The 23,136-nt window shown below is 42.5% G+C and overlaps 1 protein-coding gene across 1 annotated transcript in view; it reads right to left on the reverse strand.

The window, feature by feature from the left end:
• Positions 1-23,136, reverse strand: part of ADGRD1 (adhesion G protein-coupled receptor D1) — a 252,024-nt gene that overhangs the window by 4,462 nt on the left and 224,426 nt on the right. The window contains exons 23-24 of the mRNA XM_065417894.1: positions 4,929-5,055; positions 3,659-3,700 (exon numbers count right to left, since the gene is read on the reverse strand). Of these exons, the coding sequence (XP_065273966.1) occupies positions 3,659-3,700; positions 4,929-5,055 (169 nt within the window). The remainder of the gene's footprint in view (positions 1-3,658; positions 3,701-4,928; positions 5,056-23,136) is intronic.

The following is a 23,136-nucleotide window of genomic DNA, read 5'->3' on the forward strand; positions in this document are numbered from 1 at the left end:
AATTTGTTAGTCTCTAAGGTGCCACAAGTACTCCTGTTCTTTTTAAGGGGCTTTGTGCAGTTCATCCTGGTCTTCCGGGGATCCCATAGGTTCTATGTGAGTCACCAAATTTGCAGGTGGGCCCTGTGTTCTTTTTTCACTGTATGCAAACCCTGACAATGCACACACACACCCATCTCTCTCTGATGGGATGAGGGGATCTGGCATGCAGAATTCCTCCTCTAGAACCCCTCCTGGCAAGTTTTTCCCTGACGGGAGATGATCCAGGCAGTTGTTTTTTCCAAACTGCCAGCCCTGCAGATTCTAATAATCAAGTAACACTAGTGCAACTCCATCACCTTCTATATTCTGGCTGCACGGGTGTCTATGCAGAGAGGCTTTGGCCCAGCACTGGGAGCTTAGTAAATAATTGTGTTGATGATTGTGAGCCAAACTAGAATGCAGCCTGCTTCCCCAATGCAGCCTGCTTCCCCAATGCTGTGCTGGCTCCATGGAAGTAAAAATGGGAAGAAGTATTTATTTTAGTCACTAAAATGCAGAGGGATCTGTTGAGCAAAAGGTGCCATCTTATGTAGTCACTTTTCAGAGCAGGACTGCAGCATGGCTAAAATTCCAGCATGAGGCCTAGGCACCACTTATCTGGAGAGCCTGAGTGGGACTTAAAGATGCTGGCCAGTCCAGACAGAGGTGAATTTCACACTTTAAGAATAATGTTCACTTTGCACACACAGGGTGAAATCTTGGTCCCACTGAAGTCAATGAAAAACTCGCCCACCATGATCCTCCAAATACCCACCACTCCACTGAAGTCCTAAAGAAGTATGTCCTCATAGTGACAACAGGGATCATATCCCCATGCCACTCCAGCTCACCTTTCTCAGTCAACCAGCCCCCCTGAAATCAATGGGACTGTTCATGTCATTAAGCCCTAGTGCTGCTTTGTCGTTCTCTAAAAGCATTGCCTTTAATTTGGCACTTGAGTGTCTGATCACATTTACAGGTGGCAGGGAACAGAATACTCGCCACCCTAGCTACAGCTTTACATGTACCCTTATATTTATGACCTACATGATGCTTTCTGATGAAATTCAACTTCTCTCCAGTTGGATAAAATAAAACCATGCCACGCAGAAATGTGGTGATGGGTGTATGTCAGTTTATTGTGCTTCCATTTTAGAAGAAGGTGACAAAGCAATTAAACATGATTCTTAAATGCTAATATAGGGGCAATATCAATATTCCCATTTTAGAGATGGGGAAACGGAGGCACAGAGCAGGGAAGTGACTTGCCCAAGGTTACCCAGCAGGGTAGTGGCAGAGCCAGGAATAGAACCAGTGCTCTAGTCACTAAGCCATACCGCCCCCTAGACATTAGAATCCAGCATGATTTACAGAATGCTAATTGCTAAACACTAGTGGAAAAAAAACAGGAAAATTAACTAACTACCTCAGTGGCATGTCAATCTGTGAGACTTAGTAAATCTGGAGAGAATTAATTATCACTGTATTGATCTGGCACCCTTTGAAGTCAGTGGCAGTTTTCCCATTCTGAAAGCAGAAGGGAGCCAATGGTTGGCGATTTTTAAAAACAAGTAAACATATTCTTGTTTTGATGGCAGGTACAATTAAAATTAGGGTAAGGTGGTCTGTATATTTGTAGTTCCTGTGGTGCTGTATATGTACCTTTTTATATTTCTCCCACTGTGACTGCATGCTATACTTGTTGTTTATATTCTCCTAATTTTGTTGTTGTTCTTCTTTTTACTTTGAAAAACAAAACAAAAAATAACTGCAGGTAAAAAAGGATGTAGTCTGCTCTGTAGTTCCAGCATTGCCAAGGTCCTCAGGCAATCAAAAGTACTGCCATTTTTTATAGTATTTCTTCAAACAGGTCTTATGTATTGCTTGTAAAACCCTATATCTCTGCTTTACCCTACTGATTTGAAATATTGCTAGCAGTTTTGCTTTCCTATGTCTGGGATTCCCTGATACACAAAGTTTTGAGGAGTAAAGTATTTTTAAAAAGTTTTTTCAGAAGGTCTATTTTAAATAGAGACCCTCACAGAGATTGTACAGTGGAGCTAATAAGAAATATTCTCCAAAAGCAATTGCTCATTTCTGCTGTTTGCCAGGGATCAGACTCTGAAGTACCTAGTGCCTCTAAGATCACTCGGAGGAGTTTATGAATTCCCTTCCTTAGTAGGTTGCTGGTTTTTTGTTTTTAAAAAAGGTAGCAAGTCAGATATAAATATCTGGACATTAGGTTGTTTTGTCTGGGAGTCAGATAGGTCATGGAGAGAAAGAGGCTCTCTGAGCACAGGGAACAATAGGATATTTAAATATTTTTCCTTCTTAACTTTTACCAGCCCTCCTAGCTTTACACACTGGCATCTCCTTCTGATCCCACTGCAGCTAGAGAATTCAGTACTTGGTCCCAACACTATGAAGTCATTGGGGCAGAGACCATGATTACATTCAACAATGGTCATGATGATGGTGCTCAGCAAACACCTGATTATTGCAAGCACCATGTCCTGCCTGCTTCTGCGCAGGCAGAGAAGGCCCGTAATACTGAAGAACTGGAGTGATTCCAATGTGTATGTGTAGCATGGAGGGAAGAGGCATGGGATAAGCAGAAGAGTGATCAGTAGTAGGTATATGTGTATATGCTGATCCACTGATTAAAACACCCACCTGGTATTGACAGCGGCTTCCATCACCACCTTTGATTTACAGTAACAATGGCATATTGCTGGGCTCTTGTGCTCAGCGCCCTGGGAGAGGGGAGCATTCTGGCTGCTCCGGTCCATGTAGCGATTCCCTGTGCAAGGCCTATTTATCTGGCTAAAGCTTTGGCTCTAAAGGAGTCAATCCAGTGACACAGTCTTTACATGAAAATATCCCCCTTTAGTCTACTGTAAAAAACATAGCATCATGCCAAGAAAAGTCCCCAGGAAATGTTCTACTCTGGTTTCTCATTAATAAAGGGATTAGTGAGTTCTAAAAGTTTGTTTTGTTGAGATGAATATTTATTTTCCCTTCTGGCTCTGAAACCCAAACATTCTCACTTCAGAAATGTTGCCCATAGAATGCTAGTCTCCATCCATGCCCAAGCAGTACGTTTCCCCTTAGACTTGAATTCTGATCTGTTATCATGTATCTGGAAACTCCGCTTCTTTAGGTTAAATGCGCTAAATGACATACATTGCTACAAAGTGGGGTCATGTGTGGCCAGGAATCCTCTGAACCAGAAAATCACTGATAGTTTCATGTTTCTCCCACAGAAACTTACAAATATCAGTGACAAGGAAAGTGCCCATAATGGGTTCATTCGCTGTTTATTTTTACGCCCATGGCACTTGAGTTTTTTACCGAGTTCCTACTTTCCTGAAGATTTCATAAATTGTAATGACAGTGACTACATAAAAAACATACACATTGCTAAGCAACTGTGACTGAGGAATAAAGGGCAGTACTTAAAGCAACAGCATTAAACAAGGGGTTCCTAAAAATACCGAAGCTGATTTACAAACGTTATACCATCCTAACACTATTTTAGCATTATTTGGCTCTTGGTTTTACTACAGAAAGATCTCTTACTGGATGTTTACCGCGGGGGAGGAGGAGCGCGGGGGCGGGGGGGGGGGGGGGGACATACCTCTGAATTCAGAAGACAGTGAAACAGGAAGATGAAAAATCCCTAAAAGAAAACAAAAAAGGGAAGAAGAATATTACAGGTTATTACTTGAAGTACTGCACTAAGCATGCGTGCAATAGACCGAAATTTACAATTGAGCATGAATGGGTCAAATTCTTCCCTAACTTAATCACTTACAACATTAGGCTACTGATAGGACTGGTCAAAAATTTTCCATCTAAAACTTTTACTTTATTTTTAAGGAACTTGGGTTTTCAACAAAATTTTCACAGAAAGTGTCTGCCTCCAAATCCAAATACACCTCTACCCTGATATAACGTGACCCGATATAACACGAATTCAGATATAACGCGGTAAAGCAGTGCTCTGGGGGGGCGGGGTTGCGCACTCCGGCAGATCAACGCAAGTTCGATATAACGTGGTTTCACTTATAATGCGGTAAGATTTTTTGGCTCCTGAGGACAGCGTTTTATCGGGGTAGAGGTGTATTTAAAAATCAAAAATGTTTTGGTTGTTGGCAATCAAAGCCCTTTTCCAACCAGTTCTAGCTGGGACCCTATGATGTATTATCTGTTTGATTATCTGTGGAATTCCTTTGTGAGATAACCAAAAAATTCACAAGTGCTGCTTTTACCTCTCTGATCCAGGAAAGAACTTAAACACGCCCTTACTTGTATGTCTGTATTCAAGCATCTGCTTATAGTTAAGCAGGTTCTTAAGACCTTTCCTGGCTAGGCATGCTTTTGGTGGATCAGAGCCCTTCTACCTTGTCCTCTTATCACAAGTGCTGTATGCTGCATCAGTGGGCCTCTTTCCTTCTAACCTTTGTCAAATGCAACACACATACCCTGTTGCTCAATCTGATGAGATCTACCCAGCCACTTAGGATTGTCTTATTTGGCTCCTTCGGGATCACAGAATCTTAAGTTGACTTTACAAACTTGAAAAATTTCAGCAGTGCATCCACTGTTAAAGCTAGTCCTTGATGCCTCACTCTTGAAAATGAAATTTGAATAAACTCTGTCAAGGGCAGTGTTCAGTGCCTGTTCATCTTGTGGCTGTTAGAAGCCTCACTCAATTGCTCAGTATTTTCACTGTCTATGCAGAGACTGGAGAAATATCATTGATTGTACATGCTTATGAGATAAAGGGGTATGGAAGATCAGAAAAATATACACAAATGAAAACATTGCTAAAGATGTGTCAGTTGCAAGCTTGCGGTGCTCTACAGCTTTTGTCTGAACCCTCAGAGCCTGCATTATGTACTTACTTGCAAGGAATTGAATATTGCAAACATGTACTGAAATACTATTGCATGGTCATTGACAGCTAGAACTCCAAAGATCCATGAACTTCCCAAGATCGGTAACAATACAGCAACTGCCTTAGCTGTCAACCTGAAAGATAAAATGACAGGAAATTTAACAGATCTGCCAGGCAAACAGTATGTTTTTAACACATCCAAGGGGAGATTTTTATCAATTATTTCTTGGCACACAAGTGATTGCACAAAAACAAAAAAAAAAATCTTCACAGACAATGCAATCGGATTGTTGCTCAGATTTATTGATGATGTAGAAATGATTAGCCATGTCAGCTTTTGAAAAAAAAAATGAAGTAGGACATATTTATGTTCACAACACATAGAAAGAACTTCATCAATATTGTTCTCATGAGTCAGTTGATAAGAGCGCATTGGTTGCACTTAAATAAGAGTAATCTCTTCAATGTTCTATAGTGCTTTCCTCTTCAAGGACCCAAAAGTGCCTTCCAGACTATGGGCAACTGAAGCCCACCAAACTCAGGGAGACAACTCTTGTCAAGTGCTCATGCTTCTATAGATCAGTAGAGAGGATTGATGGGCCAGTTGTCCAGGAACTGTGTCTGTCCGTCCCAGGTCCTCAAAAGTATTTATGTACCTAGCTCCTATTGAAATCAATGGAAATTAGGTGCCTAAAATACTTTTCATGCTTTTTGCCTCAGTGTGCTTCAGTTCCTCAGCTGTAAAATGGGAATAACAGCGCTTCCCTATCTCGCAGGGATTTTGTGAGGATCAATTCATTAAAGATTGTGAGGCATTCAGATACTATGGCAATGGGGGCTGTGTAAGAACCATGTTGTTATTTATTATTATTATTACTGAAGTGCTGAGGAGCCCTAGTTATGGACCAGGACTCCATTGTGCCAGGCGCTGTACAAACAGAGCAAAAAGACAGTCCTTGCCCCAAGGGACTTAAAAATCTAAGTATAAGACAAGTGACAACAGATAGATATAGACATATGTGTCATCAGAATTAGGCCTTATGTCTCTGCACCTACAGCCTCCTAAATTAGGGCCCACGGGTGCAGGGCCAGTGCAACCCATTAGGCGACCTAGGCGGTCGCCTAGGGCACTAACATTTGGGGGTTGGCGACCGCGGCAGCCGGATCTTCCACCACCTCTGTCGGGGGCGGCATTTTGGGGGTGGGACCTTCCGCCACCTCTGTTGGGGGCGGCATTTCGGGGGCGGGACCTTCCGCTGCCTAGGGCGGCAAAAAAGCTGGCGGCGCTCCTGCATGGGTGTGAGGTGCAACTTGCTTTCAATCTCCTGCAAGATGTTTATCTTCATCACCAAAAGGAATTAAGCGTGATCAGTACCTCACATGGGGTGCTTGAGACCTTGCATGATCAGGCATTTCCAGAAAGGTAATTTGCAGTTCTGGGATTTGTTTGCTGGTTTAACTCAGGATGTTCTGATGTCTTTGCTGCACCAGAACACCAGCCAGCCTGCATGTAGGACATGGAGCTCTGACCAAACTGAAGTCACAAAGCATTACTGTTTATCTTACATAATTGTCTACTCTCCAAAAGTCCTTTTTTTTTTTTTTCCCCAGTGCATTGTTATTTCTCTACTTCCTTGAGAGATACTGACTCTCAGCAATGAATTGTACTGAAGAAACATTCATGTGTGCATGTAAACATCAATACTGAGTGTAGCAGCTGTAAGAGCATTGAACAAGAAGTACCTGGTCTGTTTCTAAGTATGGAAAGCATGAGAACAGCTCATTCCATCTGCATTCAGTTAAAACAATATACAACTTACAATATACAACAAATTAACTTGCAGTTAATTTTTTATTTTCTTTCTACTTGCTGAAAGTTGATCTGAGTTAGAGTGAAGCCAGGTGGCTTGTGAATATGTATGTAGTGACTCCAGCACAATCCACTTTCTCCTAACAATAGATTCAGCGGCGACATGCCTGGGCCAAAGCTTTGGACAACCAAAAAGTATTCAGCAAGGGCTTGCTCACTCAAAACTCTCATGGAAGTACATCTCTACCCCTATATAACGCTGTCCTCGGGAGCCAAAAAATCTTACTGCCTTATAGGTGAAACCGCGGTATATCGAACTTGCTTTGATCCGCTGGAGCGCGCAGCCCCGCCCCCCCGGAGCGCTGCTTTCCCGCGTTATATCCGAATTCTTGTTATATTGGGTCATGTTATATCGGGGTAGAGGTGTACTGGGGAAAAACCTCCTAGTTTTCTCCACGGGCACAAAGCCTATTAGCCAACTGGCACTCAGCGGCGTATTATCGCCTAGGCCACGGGTTCTCAAACTGGGGGTTGGGACCCCTCAGGGGGTCGCGACCCCTCAGGGGGTCGCAAGGTTATTACATGGGGGTCGTGAGCTGTCAGCCTCCAACCCAAACCCCGCTTTGCCTGCAGCATTTATAATGGTGTTAAATATATAAACAAGTGATTTTAATTTATAATGGGGGTCACACTCAGAGGCTTGCTATGTGAAAGGGGTCACCAGTAGAAAAGTTTGAGAACCACTGGCCTTGGTCGGCAAATTTATAATAGCAGCATTTTTGTAATTGCGGCATCAGTGACGCCGCAATTCTACCAATCATAGTGCATATTGAAACCACCAATGACGGCACGACGCCATTTAGTAATCATACTCGCGAGAATCCTAAACGTTAATAATATGACTGGAAGGAAGAAATTAAGCGGTTCTCAGTTTTGGATCCATGCGCGGTCCCTCGCTATAAGTGAAATCGCGCTATATAGACGCGCGTTCAAGCGAGGGTCTGCTGTACTTGTAATTTTATTTATAATCAAACTTGTAAATGTTCAATTATTTTAATGATATTTAGATCAAACAAATTTTTAAAAAAACTAAAACAAGTTCATATGGGGCCGGTGGCGGCAAAATCATTAATCCGCCACTGCTGGCACCTGTGCAGTTCTGTTATGCGAGGTGGAAGGATGCAGGAGATTTGCATGCCCTATACCTCAAATTACTGAGATGCTGCCTTCCGTTGGCAGAGGGAAGCAACGCTGGTGGAACTGGGGTGGGGAGAGTGGAAGTGGAGAAAAAAGACTCCTCCTTCCTGGAGCTGTCTAAGTCCTAACAAAGGCACATGGCCCCAAGTCCCCGAAGCAAGTAAGTAATTCCTAGTGAGCATTGCACTTAAATATGTGTTTAAATATAAGCACATGCTTAACTCCTATTGAGGCCAATGTGATTTAAGCACATGCTTAAAGTTAAGTTCTTTACTGAACTGGGGCTGTGGTAAAGTTGGAGATCAGTAGGTCAGGATGGGAATATTGAGGGAGGGAGGGGTGTAGCCAACGACCAGCCCCACCCTCTGAACTATTGCATCGCTGAGGAGCTTGCAGATTGCTAATAGGAAATCCATGCAGGAGATAATATTGTCTCAAGCAATATTAACCTTCCCCTTTGGTGGGGTTAGGGTGTAGATGCAGGAGAGAAGCACCTACAGCTGCAAAGCTTTTGTTAGGGCAAGGCTCTATGATGATTACAGAAAACAGGAGAAAAATGAGGCTACTGTATAGCATAACTCAGGGGTTGGCAACCTTTCAGCAGTGGTGTGCCGAGTCTTCATTTATTCACTCTAATTTAAGGTTTCGCATGCCAGTAATACATTTTAACGTTTTAGAAGGTCTCTTTCTATAAGTCTATAATAAATAACTAAACTATTGTTGTATGTAAAGTAAATAAGGTTTTTAAAATGTTTCATAAGCTTCATTTAAAATTAAATTAAAATGCAGAGCCCCCTGGACCGGTGGCCAGGACCCGGGCAGTGTGAGTGCCATTGAAAATCAGCTTGTGTGCCGCCTTTGGCACACGTGCCATAGGTTGCCTACCCCTGAACTCAATGAAAAAATCCCTTTAAATATTGAGTGCCAAGTCAGTCATCTCAGTGACCCAAGTAAACAAATCTTTGTCTTTGATTAAAAGAATACATAGAAACACCGCATGGGGTCAAGGCTTGTGTCAGAGAAGAAAGCCTGGATTTCTTAAAATGTATGTATTGATGAGAAGCTTGCTGTCCTTGGCCACAAATATTTTAGTACAATTCAATTTGATTCTGCAAAGGGTCTGTCAGGCAGGAACTGAAGGAATACAATAAACCCCAAGGTCTATTATTCACTTACAATATACACTACAAAGAATCTGGTCTTGAGAGCAACTTGATCAATGGTGCAGAATTATTTCATGATGCAAGGATGATATTTTTTCCCCCCAAGACTAAAGTCCTTCACTTCAACAACAACACAGGAAATATTTCCCACTGACACATTGCCAAGAACCCAGATCCTGCAATGAACTCTTGGGGGGGGACAAAAAACCCTGTGACTGGGCTGAGCCCCACTGATTTCAATGAGGGTCCACCTGCATAGGACTCATTGCAGGAGAGGGGCCTTAGCAAACATGGAGAAAACAGAATCTGGACATTTAGACATTTTAGTTCTCTCATCTAATCCGATATTAAAAAACACTTTCCATTATGAACCCATCACTCGTACCCATCTGCTGTCTCACACACATCCAATTTTATGAAATTTGCCTTTTGGGATAAACTTGTCCTTGTTTGGTTTCTTCCCAAAGGGGAGTTTGTTTTAATTTTTAATTTAAATTTGAGCAAAATGACTTCAGCCATATTTGGAGTCATTCGACCACAACAAATACACTTTTCCCATTGCAAAACTATTCTAAACATCATCTTGATTATCACTTCAAAAGTTTTTGGTTTTTTTTTTCTCCTGCTGATGATAGCTCATCTCAATTGATTGGCCTCTTACAGTTGGTATGGCTACTTCCACCTTTTCATGTTCTCTCTATGTATAAATATCTTCTTTCTGTGTGTTCCATTCTATGCATCCAATGAAGTGGGCTGTAGCCCACGAAAGCTTATGCTCAAATAAATTTGTTAGTCTCTAAGGTGCCACAAGTACTCCTGTTCTTTATTCTAAACACACTATCCAAACAATGCTTCAGTAAGAGTGAATGACATGAAAACTGAAATGTGGGCTAGACTCAGTGGAAACTATGGACTAGTCAGTTTGGGCCAGATTCACAAAGGGATATAGGTGCCTAACGATGTTGATAGTCATGTAGTATGATGTACAAAAGCATCAAAGCAGGTTAGGTGTCTAAGTCCCACTGACAGTCAACGGGAATTAAGTGCTTTATTCCATTATAAATCCCTCTCTGTTAGGCATTCTTTAGGCACCTAAATACTAAATCTGGCCATTTGTTTTTAACAGGTTTTGATTTAACGAAGGTCATAGACCTTTGAAGACTGAACATTGACCATGTGCAATAGAAAAATGTATGAGGGCAGGAGATGAACACTAATTAGAGAGGCACTCTGTACATGTGCATCTTTTTAAGTGCACATCCATTTAAACTGGGTGTTGTTTAGGGGTGAAATTCACCCCATGCAGAGGATCAGCACAAGATGTGAGTGTCACTTACATCCTATTTAAGACCTATTTTGCTTCGGTGCGTAGATCTTACGCCAGTCTGTTGCATGGGTGAATTTCACCCTAAGTGTGAATGACTGGTTCATGGAGTTATGAGCTTCACTAACCAAGCTAGGAGCTTGGCAGCATTTTTTCCTTGACCTTTTTTATTTTCTTCCCTCATCCTCTTCCCCCACTTCCCCAAACTTTGTTTAATTTCCTCTTGACCTTTAAAAAAATGCATAGGAAATTAAATGCAAAAAGCTGCATTAAGCAACAATAAGGTCAAAAAAATTCAGAAAATGCAAAAGATACGGGTCCCCTAGCTACGTTAATTCCAATGCATTGCACATATATGTTCTTATTTTTTATTCCTGTTTTTCTGGCTACATGAATAGTTTAGGCGACTAGCCCTAATAATTTAAACCATACAACCCAGCCAAGTACTTGTTGCTTTTGGAACCTTAGCTGGTGTTTGAATATTCAGATTGAGCAACCTTAACAATGTATCAACGTGGTCCTTTGGATTTTATGCTATGAAGTTTGGTAACCAAGATGATGATACTGAGTTTGATACCTCAAGACACTGAATGAGAGAGCCTGATTTCTGTTGCCCAACTGTGCTGGATGACCATAAGCAATGTCCTGTTCAATTAATATAGGTGTAGGTTGTCTTTTACCACTAGTGCAGAGAAAGAGGTGGCCACGTGGCTGCCCTGCCCCAGGAGCGGTCCAGGTAAGGCATGCTGCTCAGAGGCACAACCCAGGGATGGGTTCAATATCCTATTTTCCCATGCCAATAGCAGATCACTACTCCCCCTGGCCAGTTCAAATGTAGAGTCTTGTGCCAGGGGGGTGCTAGATTCACAAAGGGACTTAGGCACCTAAATCCCAGGGTCAGGCACCACTGGTATTCACAATACCCCCACTTAACTGCCACCAAATCCGGTAGGAGCCTAGGCTCATTCAGCACCTAACTTTTTGCAAAGTTCCTTAGGTGCCTCCATTTCTGCCTTTGCACATGAGCACTCCGGCCCCTCAGCAGGTGTTCGGATGCCTTACTCCAGTGCGATGCATGAACCAAGGGACGATAGGTGTTCTTCTGACCAACATGCCTGTGAGGCCTAACCCCACAGGTAAGTTCTGAGCATCAGAATATCTCGTAGCGCAGTGTTTAGGGCACTCACCTGAGCATTGGCAGATCCCTGGTCAAATCCCTTCTCCCCCTCAGGCAGAGGGAGGATTTGAACCTGTAGTCTCCCACCTCCCAGGTGAGTACCCTAACCACTGGGCTACAAGTTATGGGGGGAGAGCGCCTCCCCCTTGCAAGAAATGCTGTAGATGACTAATTCCAAACAAGGGTTTGCACCTGAGAATCCCAAGCAGCGGGAGGCGCCTCCCTGCAGCTTGGATTTAAAAGCCAAACTCCCTGAGAGGGGCAGGACTTAGGACACTCCCTACTCCTTGACATCTCCCGTTGTTTATTTTAGGCGGGCAGCCACCTAGTCTGCTGGCCTTTGTGAACCCCATTTGGAGGAACCTATCGTTATGCATTCATTGTATAGGAAGCCCAAGCATGTGAATCACAGTGATTTTCTAGGCGCTGAAAAGTTAGCCGTGGCCATGCTAAGCATCACTGGTTCCTTGGTGAATCTAGTCCTTAACCTCTTCTTTTCCCCATGCTTGCAGTAGAAATGTGGGCAGGCAGCATAAAGGGAGGACTTACTCACCCTTAGACATCTGCATGGTCACATTCTAGGTGGTGATGAGCTGGCCCATAGAATTTTAGAAGCCATATAAGGGTTTATTTCTCACAGAAGCTGATAAAAGTTCAATCCCTATTGCTCTCTCGCAGTCTAGCTCCGTTAAACTGTCTTTGCTTCCAGCGTCTGTGTGTGTGGTGGTCAGCCCTGCACTGAATTGATTGGGAGCAAGACAAAACTGGCACGAAGGGGGAATTTGCTTTTGTTCTTCCTTTTTACTTTTTTTTTTTTTCAATTTTCTTTTAACAAATATGCACCACTTATTCCTTCGTTAACAGGTGATTTCTGGAAACTGCAGAGCTGTTTTTGTTCTGATTACATTTTTATATTCAGTCTGTGTTTCGCAGCCTTTGGAATATTATTGTTTGTGCACAGTGTATCTATCAGCCTGTTCTACTGCTAGGAATTGTTTCTCACTGTGTCAAAATGATAACAATCTGAATGGATAGATTGCAAGTTACACAGAAGGCACAAGCTGTGCAAAGCATTGTTCAGCAATAGATGCTTCCATGTGGGCTGATTTAATTCCTATGCAGAGCCAAAAGAATGGTTCTGACTTTTTTTTTTTTTAAAGAGCCAACAGCAATGAATCTGTACTGCATAGGGCCATCATGTTGCAACTGTCTCCCTTACAATCAATGGGGTTCCTTCAGGGTAGTTGCTGGCAGTTATGCAAAATCTATTCACTGGGCCTACCTGTATGAATCCTGCAAATCAGGGCCCAGGTATTGAAAAAGCATACTTTAAACCCCTCCATGGACTTGCTGCCACCTTTCTGTTCTTTCCCTTCACACATTTGGAACAATGTTATTGCAAGTACAACTTTCTTTATAGTTCCTGATGCCTCAATCAGCCTTTCCTGGGCTTTCTGTCTAATTGACTCTCCATCTCTTTAAATCTCCATCTAAAAAAACAAAAATCTTGTCTCCTTTGCCTGCCTCTCTTAGGGGCCAATCCTATAACCCTTACTTAAGAGAGTAACCTTACCCATCTGAGTCATCCCACTTAAGTCTTTGTTTTACTCTCCGGTTCCTATTTATTGTTCAACTTTGCATAACATCCAATCCTTGCATAGGCAATGCCAGATCTTCAGCTGGTGTTAACTGCTCCAACAAAGTCAATGAAGCTACATTGATTTATACCAGCTGAAATCCTGGTCCCAAATTCTGGTCAATAGGAACGTGAGGGGAAGATCCTGGAGCTAGTGTAATCTGTTTTAGCTCCATTGATGGCAAGGTGTGCAAGAAATGTAGGGGTCAGGTCCTGTGGGATATAATTTCTGTCAACGACATAATATGAAGTAAGTGTTCAATCTTGTTGCTGTTAAATTCAGTGGGATTTTGCCAAGAAGCAGGGTCAGACCTTACAGTTTTATTATATTTGCAATTGGTTTGGAACAATTCTACTCACTATAGCTTTCTTCTTGCCCTTATTTAATTTCTCCCTCTTTCCTATTGCTCTGAGGACACTGTCCATATCAAATACTGATGATTGAACTAGCAGGTCCTAGGAAGAAACTTTACTCCTCACAGGAAGCAAACTGTATTGCTATTAAGAATGGGATCTATAACTCACAAATCAGTTTTATTGGTTATATATGAGGAACTAATCCGTTTAAGGCATCTGACCTCCACAACTTCAGACATCCTGTCTGCTAAATTAGGGACTAAATTGAGACCTATAAACCAAGATGATATAACTAGCAGGAAGAGGTCTGGTCTATAAAAGCAGACACTTTTCCATCGCAAGTCACATTGTTCGTTCGATGAATGGTCCTTTTAACTGAATTTTCTCTTTTTGCGGTTTACTTCAGACACCCACTACTAGCAGCTCTCTCTCAAAATCTAACCGAGTTCAGATTAATAGTGGAAGGAGATGAACTTGGACTGGTTCCCAGTTTGCTCCAACTTGTAATCACCAAACTCTAACCTAAGAGCTGATTAAAATCTGCGAAACAAACAGTTTGCAAACTTTCCTTCACAGTCAGAACTGCCATTCAATTCAGCTATGTTCTTACCTCCTTTGATGCTCGGTATTCACCAGCCTTTAGGGTTTTATCCCCGTGGATGCGTGAGGAACGGCTATTCTTTACAGAGTGGGAGTCATGAGTGAACAAGAGCATGTTGTTGTTTGCTATTATTTATTCAATCGTCTAGTCCGGGAGCAAAATCGCCCCCTACAAATAGTCCAGCTGAACAATATTAGGAAAACCCATTTGCTGGAAATTGTTTGAGCAAACTAGCCTGTGTGTTGCTACAAACACATTCGCAGAAATGTGGATAGATTTACAAACCATTTGGACCTGAGCCAGAGTTGGTTGATATCCATAGGCGTCTTTGGGATCAGGCCCTTTATGACCCAAAAATAAAAATGAGCTAAATTCACACCCAAAAATAGTCACAATGAATAATTTGACCAGCTCAAGGAATGTAAACTAAGGGTCAAAGGCAGGTTTCAGAGTCAAAATGTCTTGGTTCTCCTCCGAGCTCAACACCACCAACTCATTGAGCAAGTCAACTGGAACATGATTTTCAGAAATTAATTTAATCTATGAACTCCAGAAGGCCCCTTGGTCTTGTGGATAGAGCACTGGTCTCAGACTCAAGAGACCTGGCTTTCAATTCTGGCTTTGTCACGGATCTACTGGGTGACCTTGGGCAAGTTTCTGTACCTGTTTTCCCTCCTGCATTTGTCTATTTAGCCTGTAAGCTCCATGAAGAAAGATTGGGGCTTCTAAACACTACAGTAATACCAAGAATAACCACATATGACGTCACTGGTAGCAGATGCTCAGTGCTTCTGAAAATCAGGTCCTCGACTTCACCATGCCTCAGTTTCCCCAGAGAGAGGGTGATATTTCCTACTTTGCAGAGGTGTTATGAGACTTAATAATGTTTGTAAAACACTGTAAATCCTTTGCTTACTGCATTCTAGGGCCCAGGCCTACAGCTTGTGCTGTTGAAAGGTGCTGGTAATACAGATTATTATAGCTTTTAACTGCAAAGAATTTTTCCCATGCTGGACCTGCTCTTGACATTGTTTTTTGTTTTTTTGGGAGGCTTTGTGAACAATAGCCAGCATTTCACCAAGGAACCCCAGAGGAAAGCAGACGCTCTGCTGAAGTGTTGGCTGTTCCTACACAACTTCCAGAAACCTAAAGCTGCTTTTAGCATCCAGTCCAACAAATGAGATAAAAAAAGGTCCCTTCCCTCCAACTAGAGTCTGGCTGGGGGGAGCAGGAAGTCAGTCTCCTGCTTTTTGAAATAAGCTGCCATTAGTTCTTTGGTCTAAATCCTGTAATTGAACTACAGTATATTATATTTTGCTGATATGTGATGTAATGTGCATCTTAAGGAGCCCTTCAGTGCTGATTTGCTGATGACAAACATTTTGGCATTCCCAAAAATGCTCTAGAATGTGTTTAGATGGGAATATAAGGTGGTGTGCACGTGTGTGTGTGTGTGTGTGTGGACACAGACACTAGGAATTATAAGTGAGATAATCAGAACATAAGTGACTTGTTTAAGTTCCCACAGCAGATCAGTGACAGAGGTAAGAATAGAACCCAGGTCTCTGCACTCCCATCCCAGTGCTTCAACTACGAAACACAAATCTTGTTTTTTATAGAAAGTCATGTTTGCTGCAATAAAGTATTGCCCCCCACACACTTCTCGCCAGCTGAAGGCATGAACTGAAGATCAAACACTCAGATTTATTGTCCTGGCTGGCTGGATTTTCAGGGGTTAGCTCCCTGGGCAAATCCTTTCTCTGAACTGGGACTTTTCCATCTCTTTTTCTATTGCTCCTACAGCTCCTTCATTTCTCAGCTTTCCTGACATCATATCTCTTTAACTGCTCTTGAGCTTCTGTATCACTCCCTGGGTCTCAGTACCCAAATCTAAGGATGGCCCCTCCTTTTTCACCAACCTTTGCCTTTGAAGAAAGGTGTGGGAGAAAACACTGAAGAACCTAATCTCATAGCATGAGGTTGTTCTACTTCCAACAATAGGGTTTGTCATGGCAGATGGGTTGGGTTGATGACATTTCCTATTTTGGGTCTTTGTGCCACTCTGTATCCTTTAGACAAGACTTTCTAGAGCTCAGCACCCAACAGCTTGCATTGTTATGAATGAGGTAGAAAGGGGGGAGGGTATCCATTGTTCTCACAGGGAACTGAGCCCTTTGGAGACTGGCCATATATTTGTGCTTTAAGCAGTCAAGAGCTATGTTTGTGTCTGTATAGTGTTGCGTATCATGCCCCATCTCTATTTGCTCATCGCTTGAATCACTGAGTCAGCCCCAGGGTAACTGAGTATATAGCTTCTCTGTCCCCATAATGACCACTACAAGAATGGGCAATGCAAAGCATTTAAGGTTTGTCTAGTATCCCGCTGGACTACCACTGGAATACCACTTTTAGGGTATGATCATTTACAGCAAATCAGTCATCAGTGGTATGGTTCTTTAAAACAGACTTGTCAGGCTGTTTTTTTTATTGAATAGCAACATGTTCAATTAATCATGAGTCCAAATAATGTACAATCATGGTTGCAACTAACGTGGAGAAGTTTATTAGGGGACTTGAAATTGGGTGACAGAAGTATGAATTCCCCTAGCAGCTGGTACTGATGGCTGTGGTGAGAAGTCAGCGTAATCAAGTGCTCAGAAACACACATGGAATCTAAAAGCAATTTTTAACAGGACAGGGTCTGGTCCTCAGAATGTTGAAGATTTATTAAACAAACGATGTTTGCATGGGAAATTATTTCCCCAGCTTGATTGTTTTGCCCCTGTTTGAAAGCTGTCAGTGGAATTGCTGCCAGGGGAGGTAGCAAATAAGGCAAAGAGGGCAAGAAGAAAATTAACCTCTTTCTCCTTAGGGGTACTTTGTTCTTCTCAGGGAAGTAGATGGGAAGTGGGGTTCCATTTATTGTTAGAAAACTAAACTGCAGTGTTTCAGTAGGTCAACTTGCTTTTATCTTGTAGGAGGCAATATGTGTAATTATCATTAGTCATCTTGTTTCCATAGGCTGATTATACCTTGCACAGCAAGCACTCCAGAGTGGTACAACATTTCTCTATCAGCCCAGATAACAAAAAGTATGCAGGAGGATTTGTTTGCATTATTTTGCATAGGATGTGTGCCCTCTTGGTGCTTCTGGGATGGGCCAGCAGTCGTGGGATAGTAAGGGTTGGAGAATTGGGCCCAGAATCATTATATCAATTAGGAGAGCTTCTTGGTAAAGGCAAGGCAATGGAGAACTAATTTAAATCTGGTTTGTTCATCACAGTTTTCATAATAGAGCCATAAAGTTAGATAGGGAAACAACATTCTAGATTATCTAGGCCATCTTCCTTACCCCATCTCTGCAGGATAGTTCCCTGCAATCTATTTCTTCCTTGCTTTATCCCATCTAATATCAAATGGTTTCAAGGTGAAGCTTCCATCTCATCACAGCTCTCTGTCCATTCTATATTGTCTGGGTGTACTCTGTTTGAAGAATGGATCTATAGCGGCTCTATTCTTACTAGTTTTAATTAGAATAAACTGGCTAAATCTCCATGAGTCATCTTGAAAGGATATCCTGAAATTAGGCCCATTGTGCTATTTACAGTTGGTCTGTTTACAACCATCTGAATCATTTTTATAGTTGTTATATCATGCAGTACAAATCTTTGTTTTCTCGTTTCCATGCAGTAAACCAGAATGGCAGACCCAGAGTTCATAAAGATGACTTGTCAAATTATAGATTTTTTTTTTTTAAATAAAAAGACCTCTTAGTGCTCTCCTTTCTCCTTCTAACAAACCAGGTGTGATTGTGAAGCCATTACCTTTTACAGGGGCACTTTCAATCGGAAAGCATTCAGCTGACATCAAACCTAACAGTGACGCAGGTTTCAACACAAAGGGCATGCTGAAAAATACCATAAGACAGGGAACCCAAGCCAAATTCAGAGAAACCATGTATGATGGTGTAAGTTAGACACCCTTGCATCAACTGAGATTCTTTACAGCCACTTAGGCCTTTTCTACACTACCGTGGTAAGTTGACCTAAGTTACGCTACTCCAGCTACATAAATAACGTAACTGGAGTCGACATTGGTTAGGGTCTACACTGCGCTGCGTCAACAGGAGACACTCCCGTCGACTTACCTTACTCTTCTCATTCCGGTGGAGTACCGGAGTCGACCAGAGAGCACGCCGCCATTGATTTAGCAGGTCTTTACCAGACCCGCTGTATCGATCACAGCAGCGTCGATCTCCAGTAAGTGTAGACATAGCCTCAGTCATGTGCAAGGGAGTTTTACGCTTGTGTAGCTTACACACTGCGGAGTTGGGAGAAGTTGTATGTTAAAGCAGGATGGGGCCTTTCTTAATTTGCATATTCTTACACTCTCCTGGTAACTGATTTTCTTGTTACACTCCTCTCTTCTGGCCTCCTCCTCATGTGGCCAACTTAGGGCTTGTCTTCACTACCGCGCTACATCGGCACTGCTGCATCATTGCAGTGTGTCTGCTGAAGACACAATGGGAGAGCGCTCTCCCATCAATATAATTACTACACCTCAACAAGAGGTGGAAGCTATGTTGGCGGGAGAGTGTCTCCCACTGACAGAGTGCGATGTAGCCACCACTTGAAGTCAGTGTACCTTACGTCGCTCAGGGGGGTGATTTTTTCACACCCCTGATTGACATAAGTTACATTGACTTGAACGGTAGTGTACATAAGCCCTAAGGCTCTCATGTGATCAGACCCAGTTAGAGGCAGTGGGCCAAACTCATAGGTGATATGTAAGGGGGGAAAGGGTACAATGCACAATAAGTAGCTGTTTGCCTGCAACTCTAAGGATATGTCTACACTACCCACGTTACAGCGCGGCCACAGCAGCGCTGTGACATGGGCAGTGTAGACACGCTTTATCGCCGGGGCAGCGTTCTCCCAGCGATTTAAAACAAAAAACAAAAACACGACACATCTCGAATGAGCGTGGCTCCCAGCGATAAAGAGCTGTCTATACTGGCGGTTTTCAGCGCTAACGTTTTTGTCGCTCGGGGGGTGTTTTGAAAAAACGCTGAAAGTGGCAGTGTAGACACAGCCTAAGTAAGGCTCTAGAGGAAGTTTATATTGGTGAAATAAGCACATTGAGGTGGCTAGAAGACTGCACATCACACCAACTTAGACTCATTTATATAACTTGTGTACTTGGCCCTCTGGGCATCGTTCTTTACTCAGGCCAGCTTTACATAGGTGTGATGGTATTGGTTTCAGTGGAGTTACTACTGATTTACACGGTATAAGTCAGAGGAGAGAAACTCTATGAGGCCGATGTGTAGACAAAGATCCACGGCAGGGCCATGGCTGGTCCGGGTCAGCTGTCTTGGGCTTGCAGGGCTTAGGTGTGGGGCTAAATTGCAGTGTAGATGTTCAGGCTTGGGCTAGAGAGCAGACTTTGAGACCCCGCAAGGGGAGAGGGTCTCAGAGCCCAGGCCCCAGCCTGAGCCCAAATGTCTACACTGCGATTTTTAGCCCCACACCTAAGCCCTGCAAGCCCAAGACAGCTGAGCCCCATGAGCCTGAGTCAGCTGACCTGGGTTCTGAGACTCGGTGCCACGGGTTTTTTAATCACAGTGTAGACATCCCTGTATTAAAGATCTGTCGTATTGTGCTCAGAGAAGATTTCATAGACCATGTGTGTCTTGTGCCTTTCTTACTTATGCTATTCGGTTGATTAACAACTGAGCTTGGTGATTGTCTAAGAACAGCAGAGGTTGTTGAAGTAAAAGACATAGAAAAAAAGCCTCAAAGAGAAGCATCAGGAAGCTGTTTATTGGAAATCTATAGGTTTACCAAATGTTTCTGTTTCTTACCTTGAGGTCAATGATGCTTGTAGATTGACCAATGGAAAAAAAATCGTTTTAGCCTGTGCCTGACATTTCTGCAGAACTAACAACACCCCACCCACAGGAGCTGAACTCTGAAAATGACCTCTTGACCATAACAGCCTTAATGATCTTTATTAATGAAATGATACCAGCAAAAATGTTGGTTTCTCATTTCCATGACAACAACGCTAGTAAATAGCAAAGATACCAAGGTCAGGCATATAAACTGACAAAGAAAGGAAAGTAATTTTCTATGTAATGGCTCATATGAGCTTTAACTGCAGTGCTGGTAAATTATTAGGCATATATTTGCTTGAACTCTCTCTTTTTTTAAATTTACATAAGGAAAAAAAATTGCTGGAACAGTCCTACAATCCTTCTAGCCTGGTACCCTGTTTCTGAAAACAGCCAGTACCCAGTGCTTCAGAGGGTGACATATACCCAAATAAATACATCTAATTGTGCAATATTGTATAGCATGTAAGGAGGGGGTTTTCTTCTTAACCCCCAGTTCTTAAAAAACATTACAAAAATGGGGATTTATAGCTTTTATTATTTATCTTAGCCGGTGTAACTGCAGATGCTAAGTTATTCATAGAAATGTCTAAAGATTTTGAACTTTTATTAGCTATTTACTTCAATAAAATCCCACAGCAATGAGTCCCACAGGTTTTCTTACATATTGCAAAAACAACAAAAAAAGCTTTCCTGAACATTCATTTTTAATGTCTTGCCTTTTAAGTCTAAAGAGAATCTACTGATTCTCTTACTCTATAGAGAAGGTCAAAAACAGTTTCTTACCAGCCTTCTCTGTACCATTCCCTATTTATTTATTGGTGTCTCATTACTGGTCACTCTTACTTTTCTGAATCCTAGTCATTATACTCTCTGCTCATATAGAAGCACCCAAGGTTTTTGCTTAGTTCTGTTACCTCAGTTTGGATGTTCCTGATTTCAGCAGGATTTTTATTGAGATGAGGTTGCCAACCTGGGAACTTTGCTGCATACACAGTAGAGGATCAGGCTGGTCCATTGCCAGTACTACTCGGAGAGACTATTGCTACTAACATCTTCAGTGCACTCTAGGCTGGTCCCAGAATCTGTTGCAATCAATGTGATGCAACACTGATCCCTAGGAGAAGCTGTGAATATTCACCAAATAGTTCCAGAGTGGGAACAAAAAAGAGATCTGTCAGATACTACCCCTCGGTGGAAGAAAAGAAAAAAAGAAGAAGAGGGTGGTACGTTTGAGTCTTGAGACGCTTGCCTTCTGTTTTTTAGGGGAGTTTGCTTACAAATCAGGATTTCTCATACTGCTCTTTAGGGCAATGGGAATCTTTCTATTGATTTCAATGGGAGTTGGACCAGATCCTACGTGGAACCGAGGAGGGTATCTCATGCTGAGTCTATTCATGTCAAACTGGATCTATTCATTGTCTCCTATCTTGACCTCAAAACACTTCTGGATTTGCTAAAATAACCTGGCAAGCTATGTTTAGATAGCAGTGACCAGTCTCCAGCTCTTGGAGGTAGGTCCTAGGGACTGGTGAACCAGTTCAGACAAAACAAGAGTCAGCCTTAAACCCTTATTGCACAACTCTCATCCGACCTGACATCCAAGCTGACAGAAATCTGTTATGAGGGTCAAAAGATGTTAGAAAACTTTAAAAACATTATTGTGATTTTCAGGGGCCGCTGCCAGGGCCGCCCAGAGGATTCAGGGGGCCTGGGGCAAAGCAATTTCAGGGGCCCCTTCCATAAAAATAAGTTGCAATACTATAGAATACTATATTCGCCTGGGGGCCCCTGCGGGACCTGGGGCCTGGGGCAAATTGCCCCACTTGCCCCCTCCCCCCTCCCCCTCCCCCCCCCCCCCCAGGGCAGCCCTGGCCACTGCATTTTTAATTCCCAACTTGCAGGAAAAATGCAGAAGTACTGCAGGCAAGGCTGGTTCTCATGCTCAATTTTGCAAACTTTGGCTCTCTGCACGGCTTTCCAGAACTGAAATTCCAAAGAGTCTAAGAGTATGTCTATACAGCAAAGAAAAACCCGCCACTGGCTCGTGCCAGACGACTCAGGCTGCGGGGCTGTTTCATTGGTGAAAAGACTTCCAGGCATGGCTCTCTGAGACTCTCCCACCCTGCAGGGTCCTAGAGCCTGAGTCCGGAAGTCTACACAGCAATGACATAGCCCCACAGCCCGAGCCCCATGAGCCTGAGTCGGCTGGCACGGGCCAGCCGCAGGTTTTTCTTTGTTGTGTAGACAGACCCTAAGGTTCAAGTAGAAAATATATTGAGTGAAACCATAATGACGTGACACACTCCTTTGAAAAACCACTGTAGGGTTAAAGAACATGGTTCTTCACAGAGTCATTTCCTTATGCCATTTTGAAAATCCCAACATATCAGGCATCCATATGTTCTGATTAATTGCCTTTTTAATTGAATTATATTAACATGGGCTTCAATGAAAAATGCTTTCATTCAATATTTCAGTAAAATAAATGTTGCTGCTTTTATTCTTTTAGTCTGCAAAGGTTGGGGCTTTTATTTTCAATGTAGACATGGCTGTTTCTTTTTCTGAAACCCACAGAAAATAGCTACCGTTAATGGAGTCGTATTACTTATCCAAAAATAAGGCATAAAACTTTGAAAGGACTTTCATGCTAAAATATGAACTCTTCTCTGCTGTAATGTCCCTGTATTTTTCGTTTACTTTATTTTGAGAGAGCATTGTGGGGGAAATATGCAAATCAGACAGTGTAGCTAAGAGCTTTTTCAGACTTCTGGGGTGATTTATGTAGTGGTCTACAGTGCTGCACAAGGTGCTTGTTTGAATAAGTGTTTACTTTGTGTGATGGCATAACTTTAATATTTGTCTTATTATTCTGCATAAAGCTGACATCGAGTTCTAGGATTATAAATGGGGCCCAGGATGTAAATGTAACACTCCAAGCAGAGTGTTAAGTTATCGCTATTCACAGTGAGTTGCACCATTTCATGATGAATGATGAGTGTTTAATTGTGACTGTGGTGCCATGCATAGAGATACACCTCATATAACATTGTCCTT

This window comes from Emys orbicularis, chromosome 16, assembly GCF_028017835.1.
Source record: "Emys orbicularis isolate rEmyOrb1 chromosome 16, rEmyOrb1.hap1, whole genome shotgun sequence".
Taxonomy (NCBI): domain Eukaryota; kingdom Metazoa; phylum Chordata; order Testudines; family Emydidae; genus Emys; species Emys orbicularis.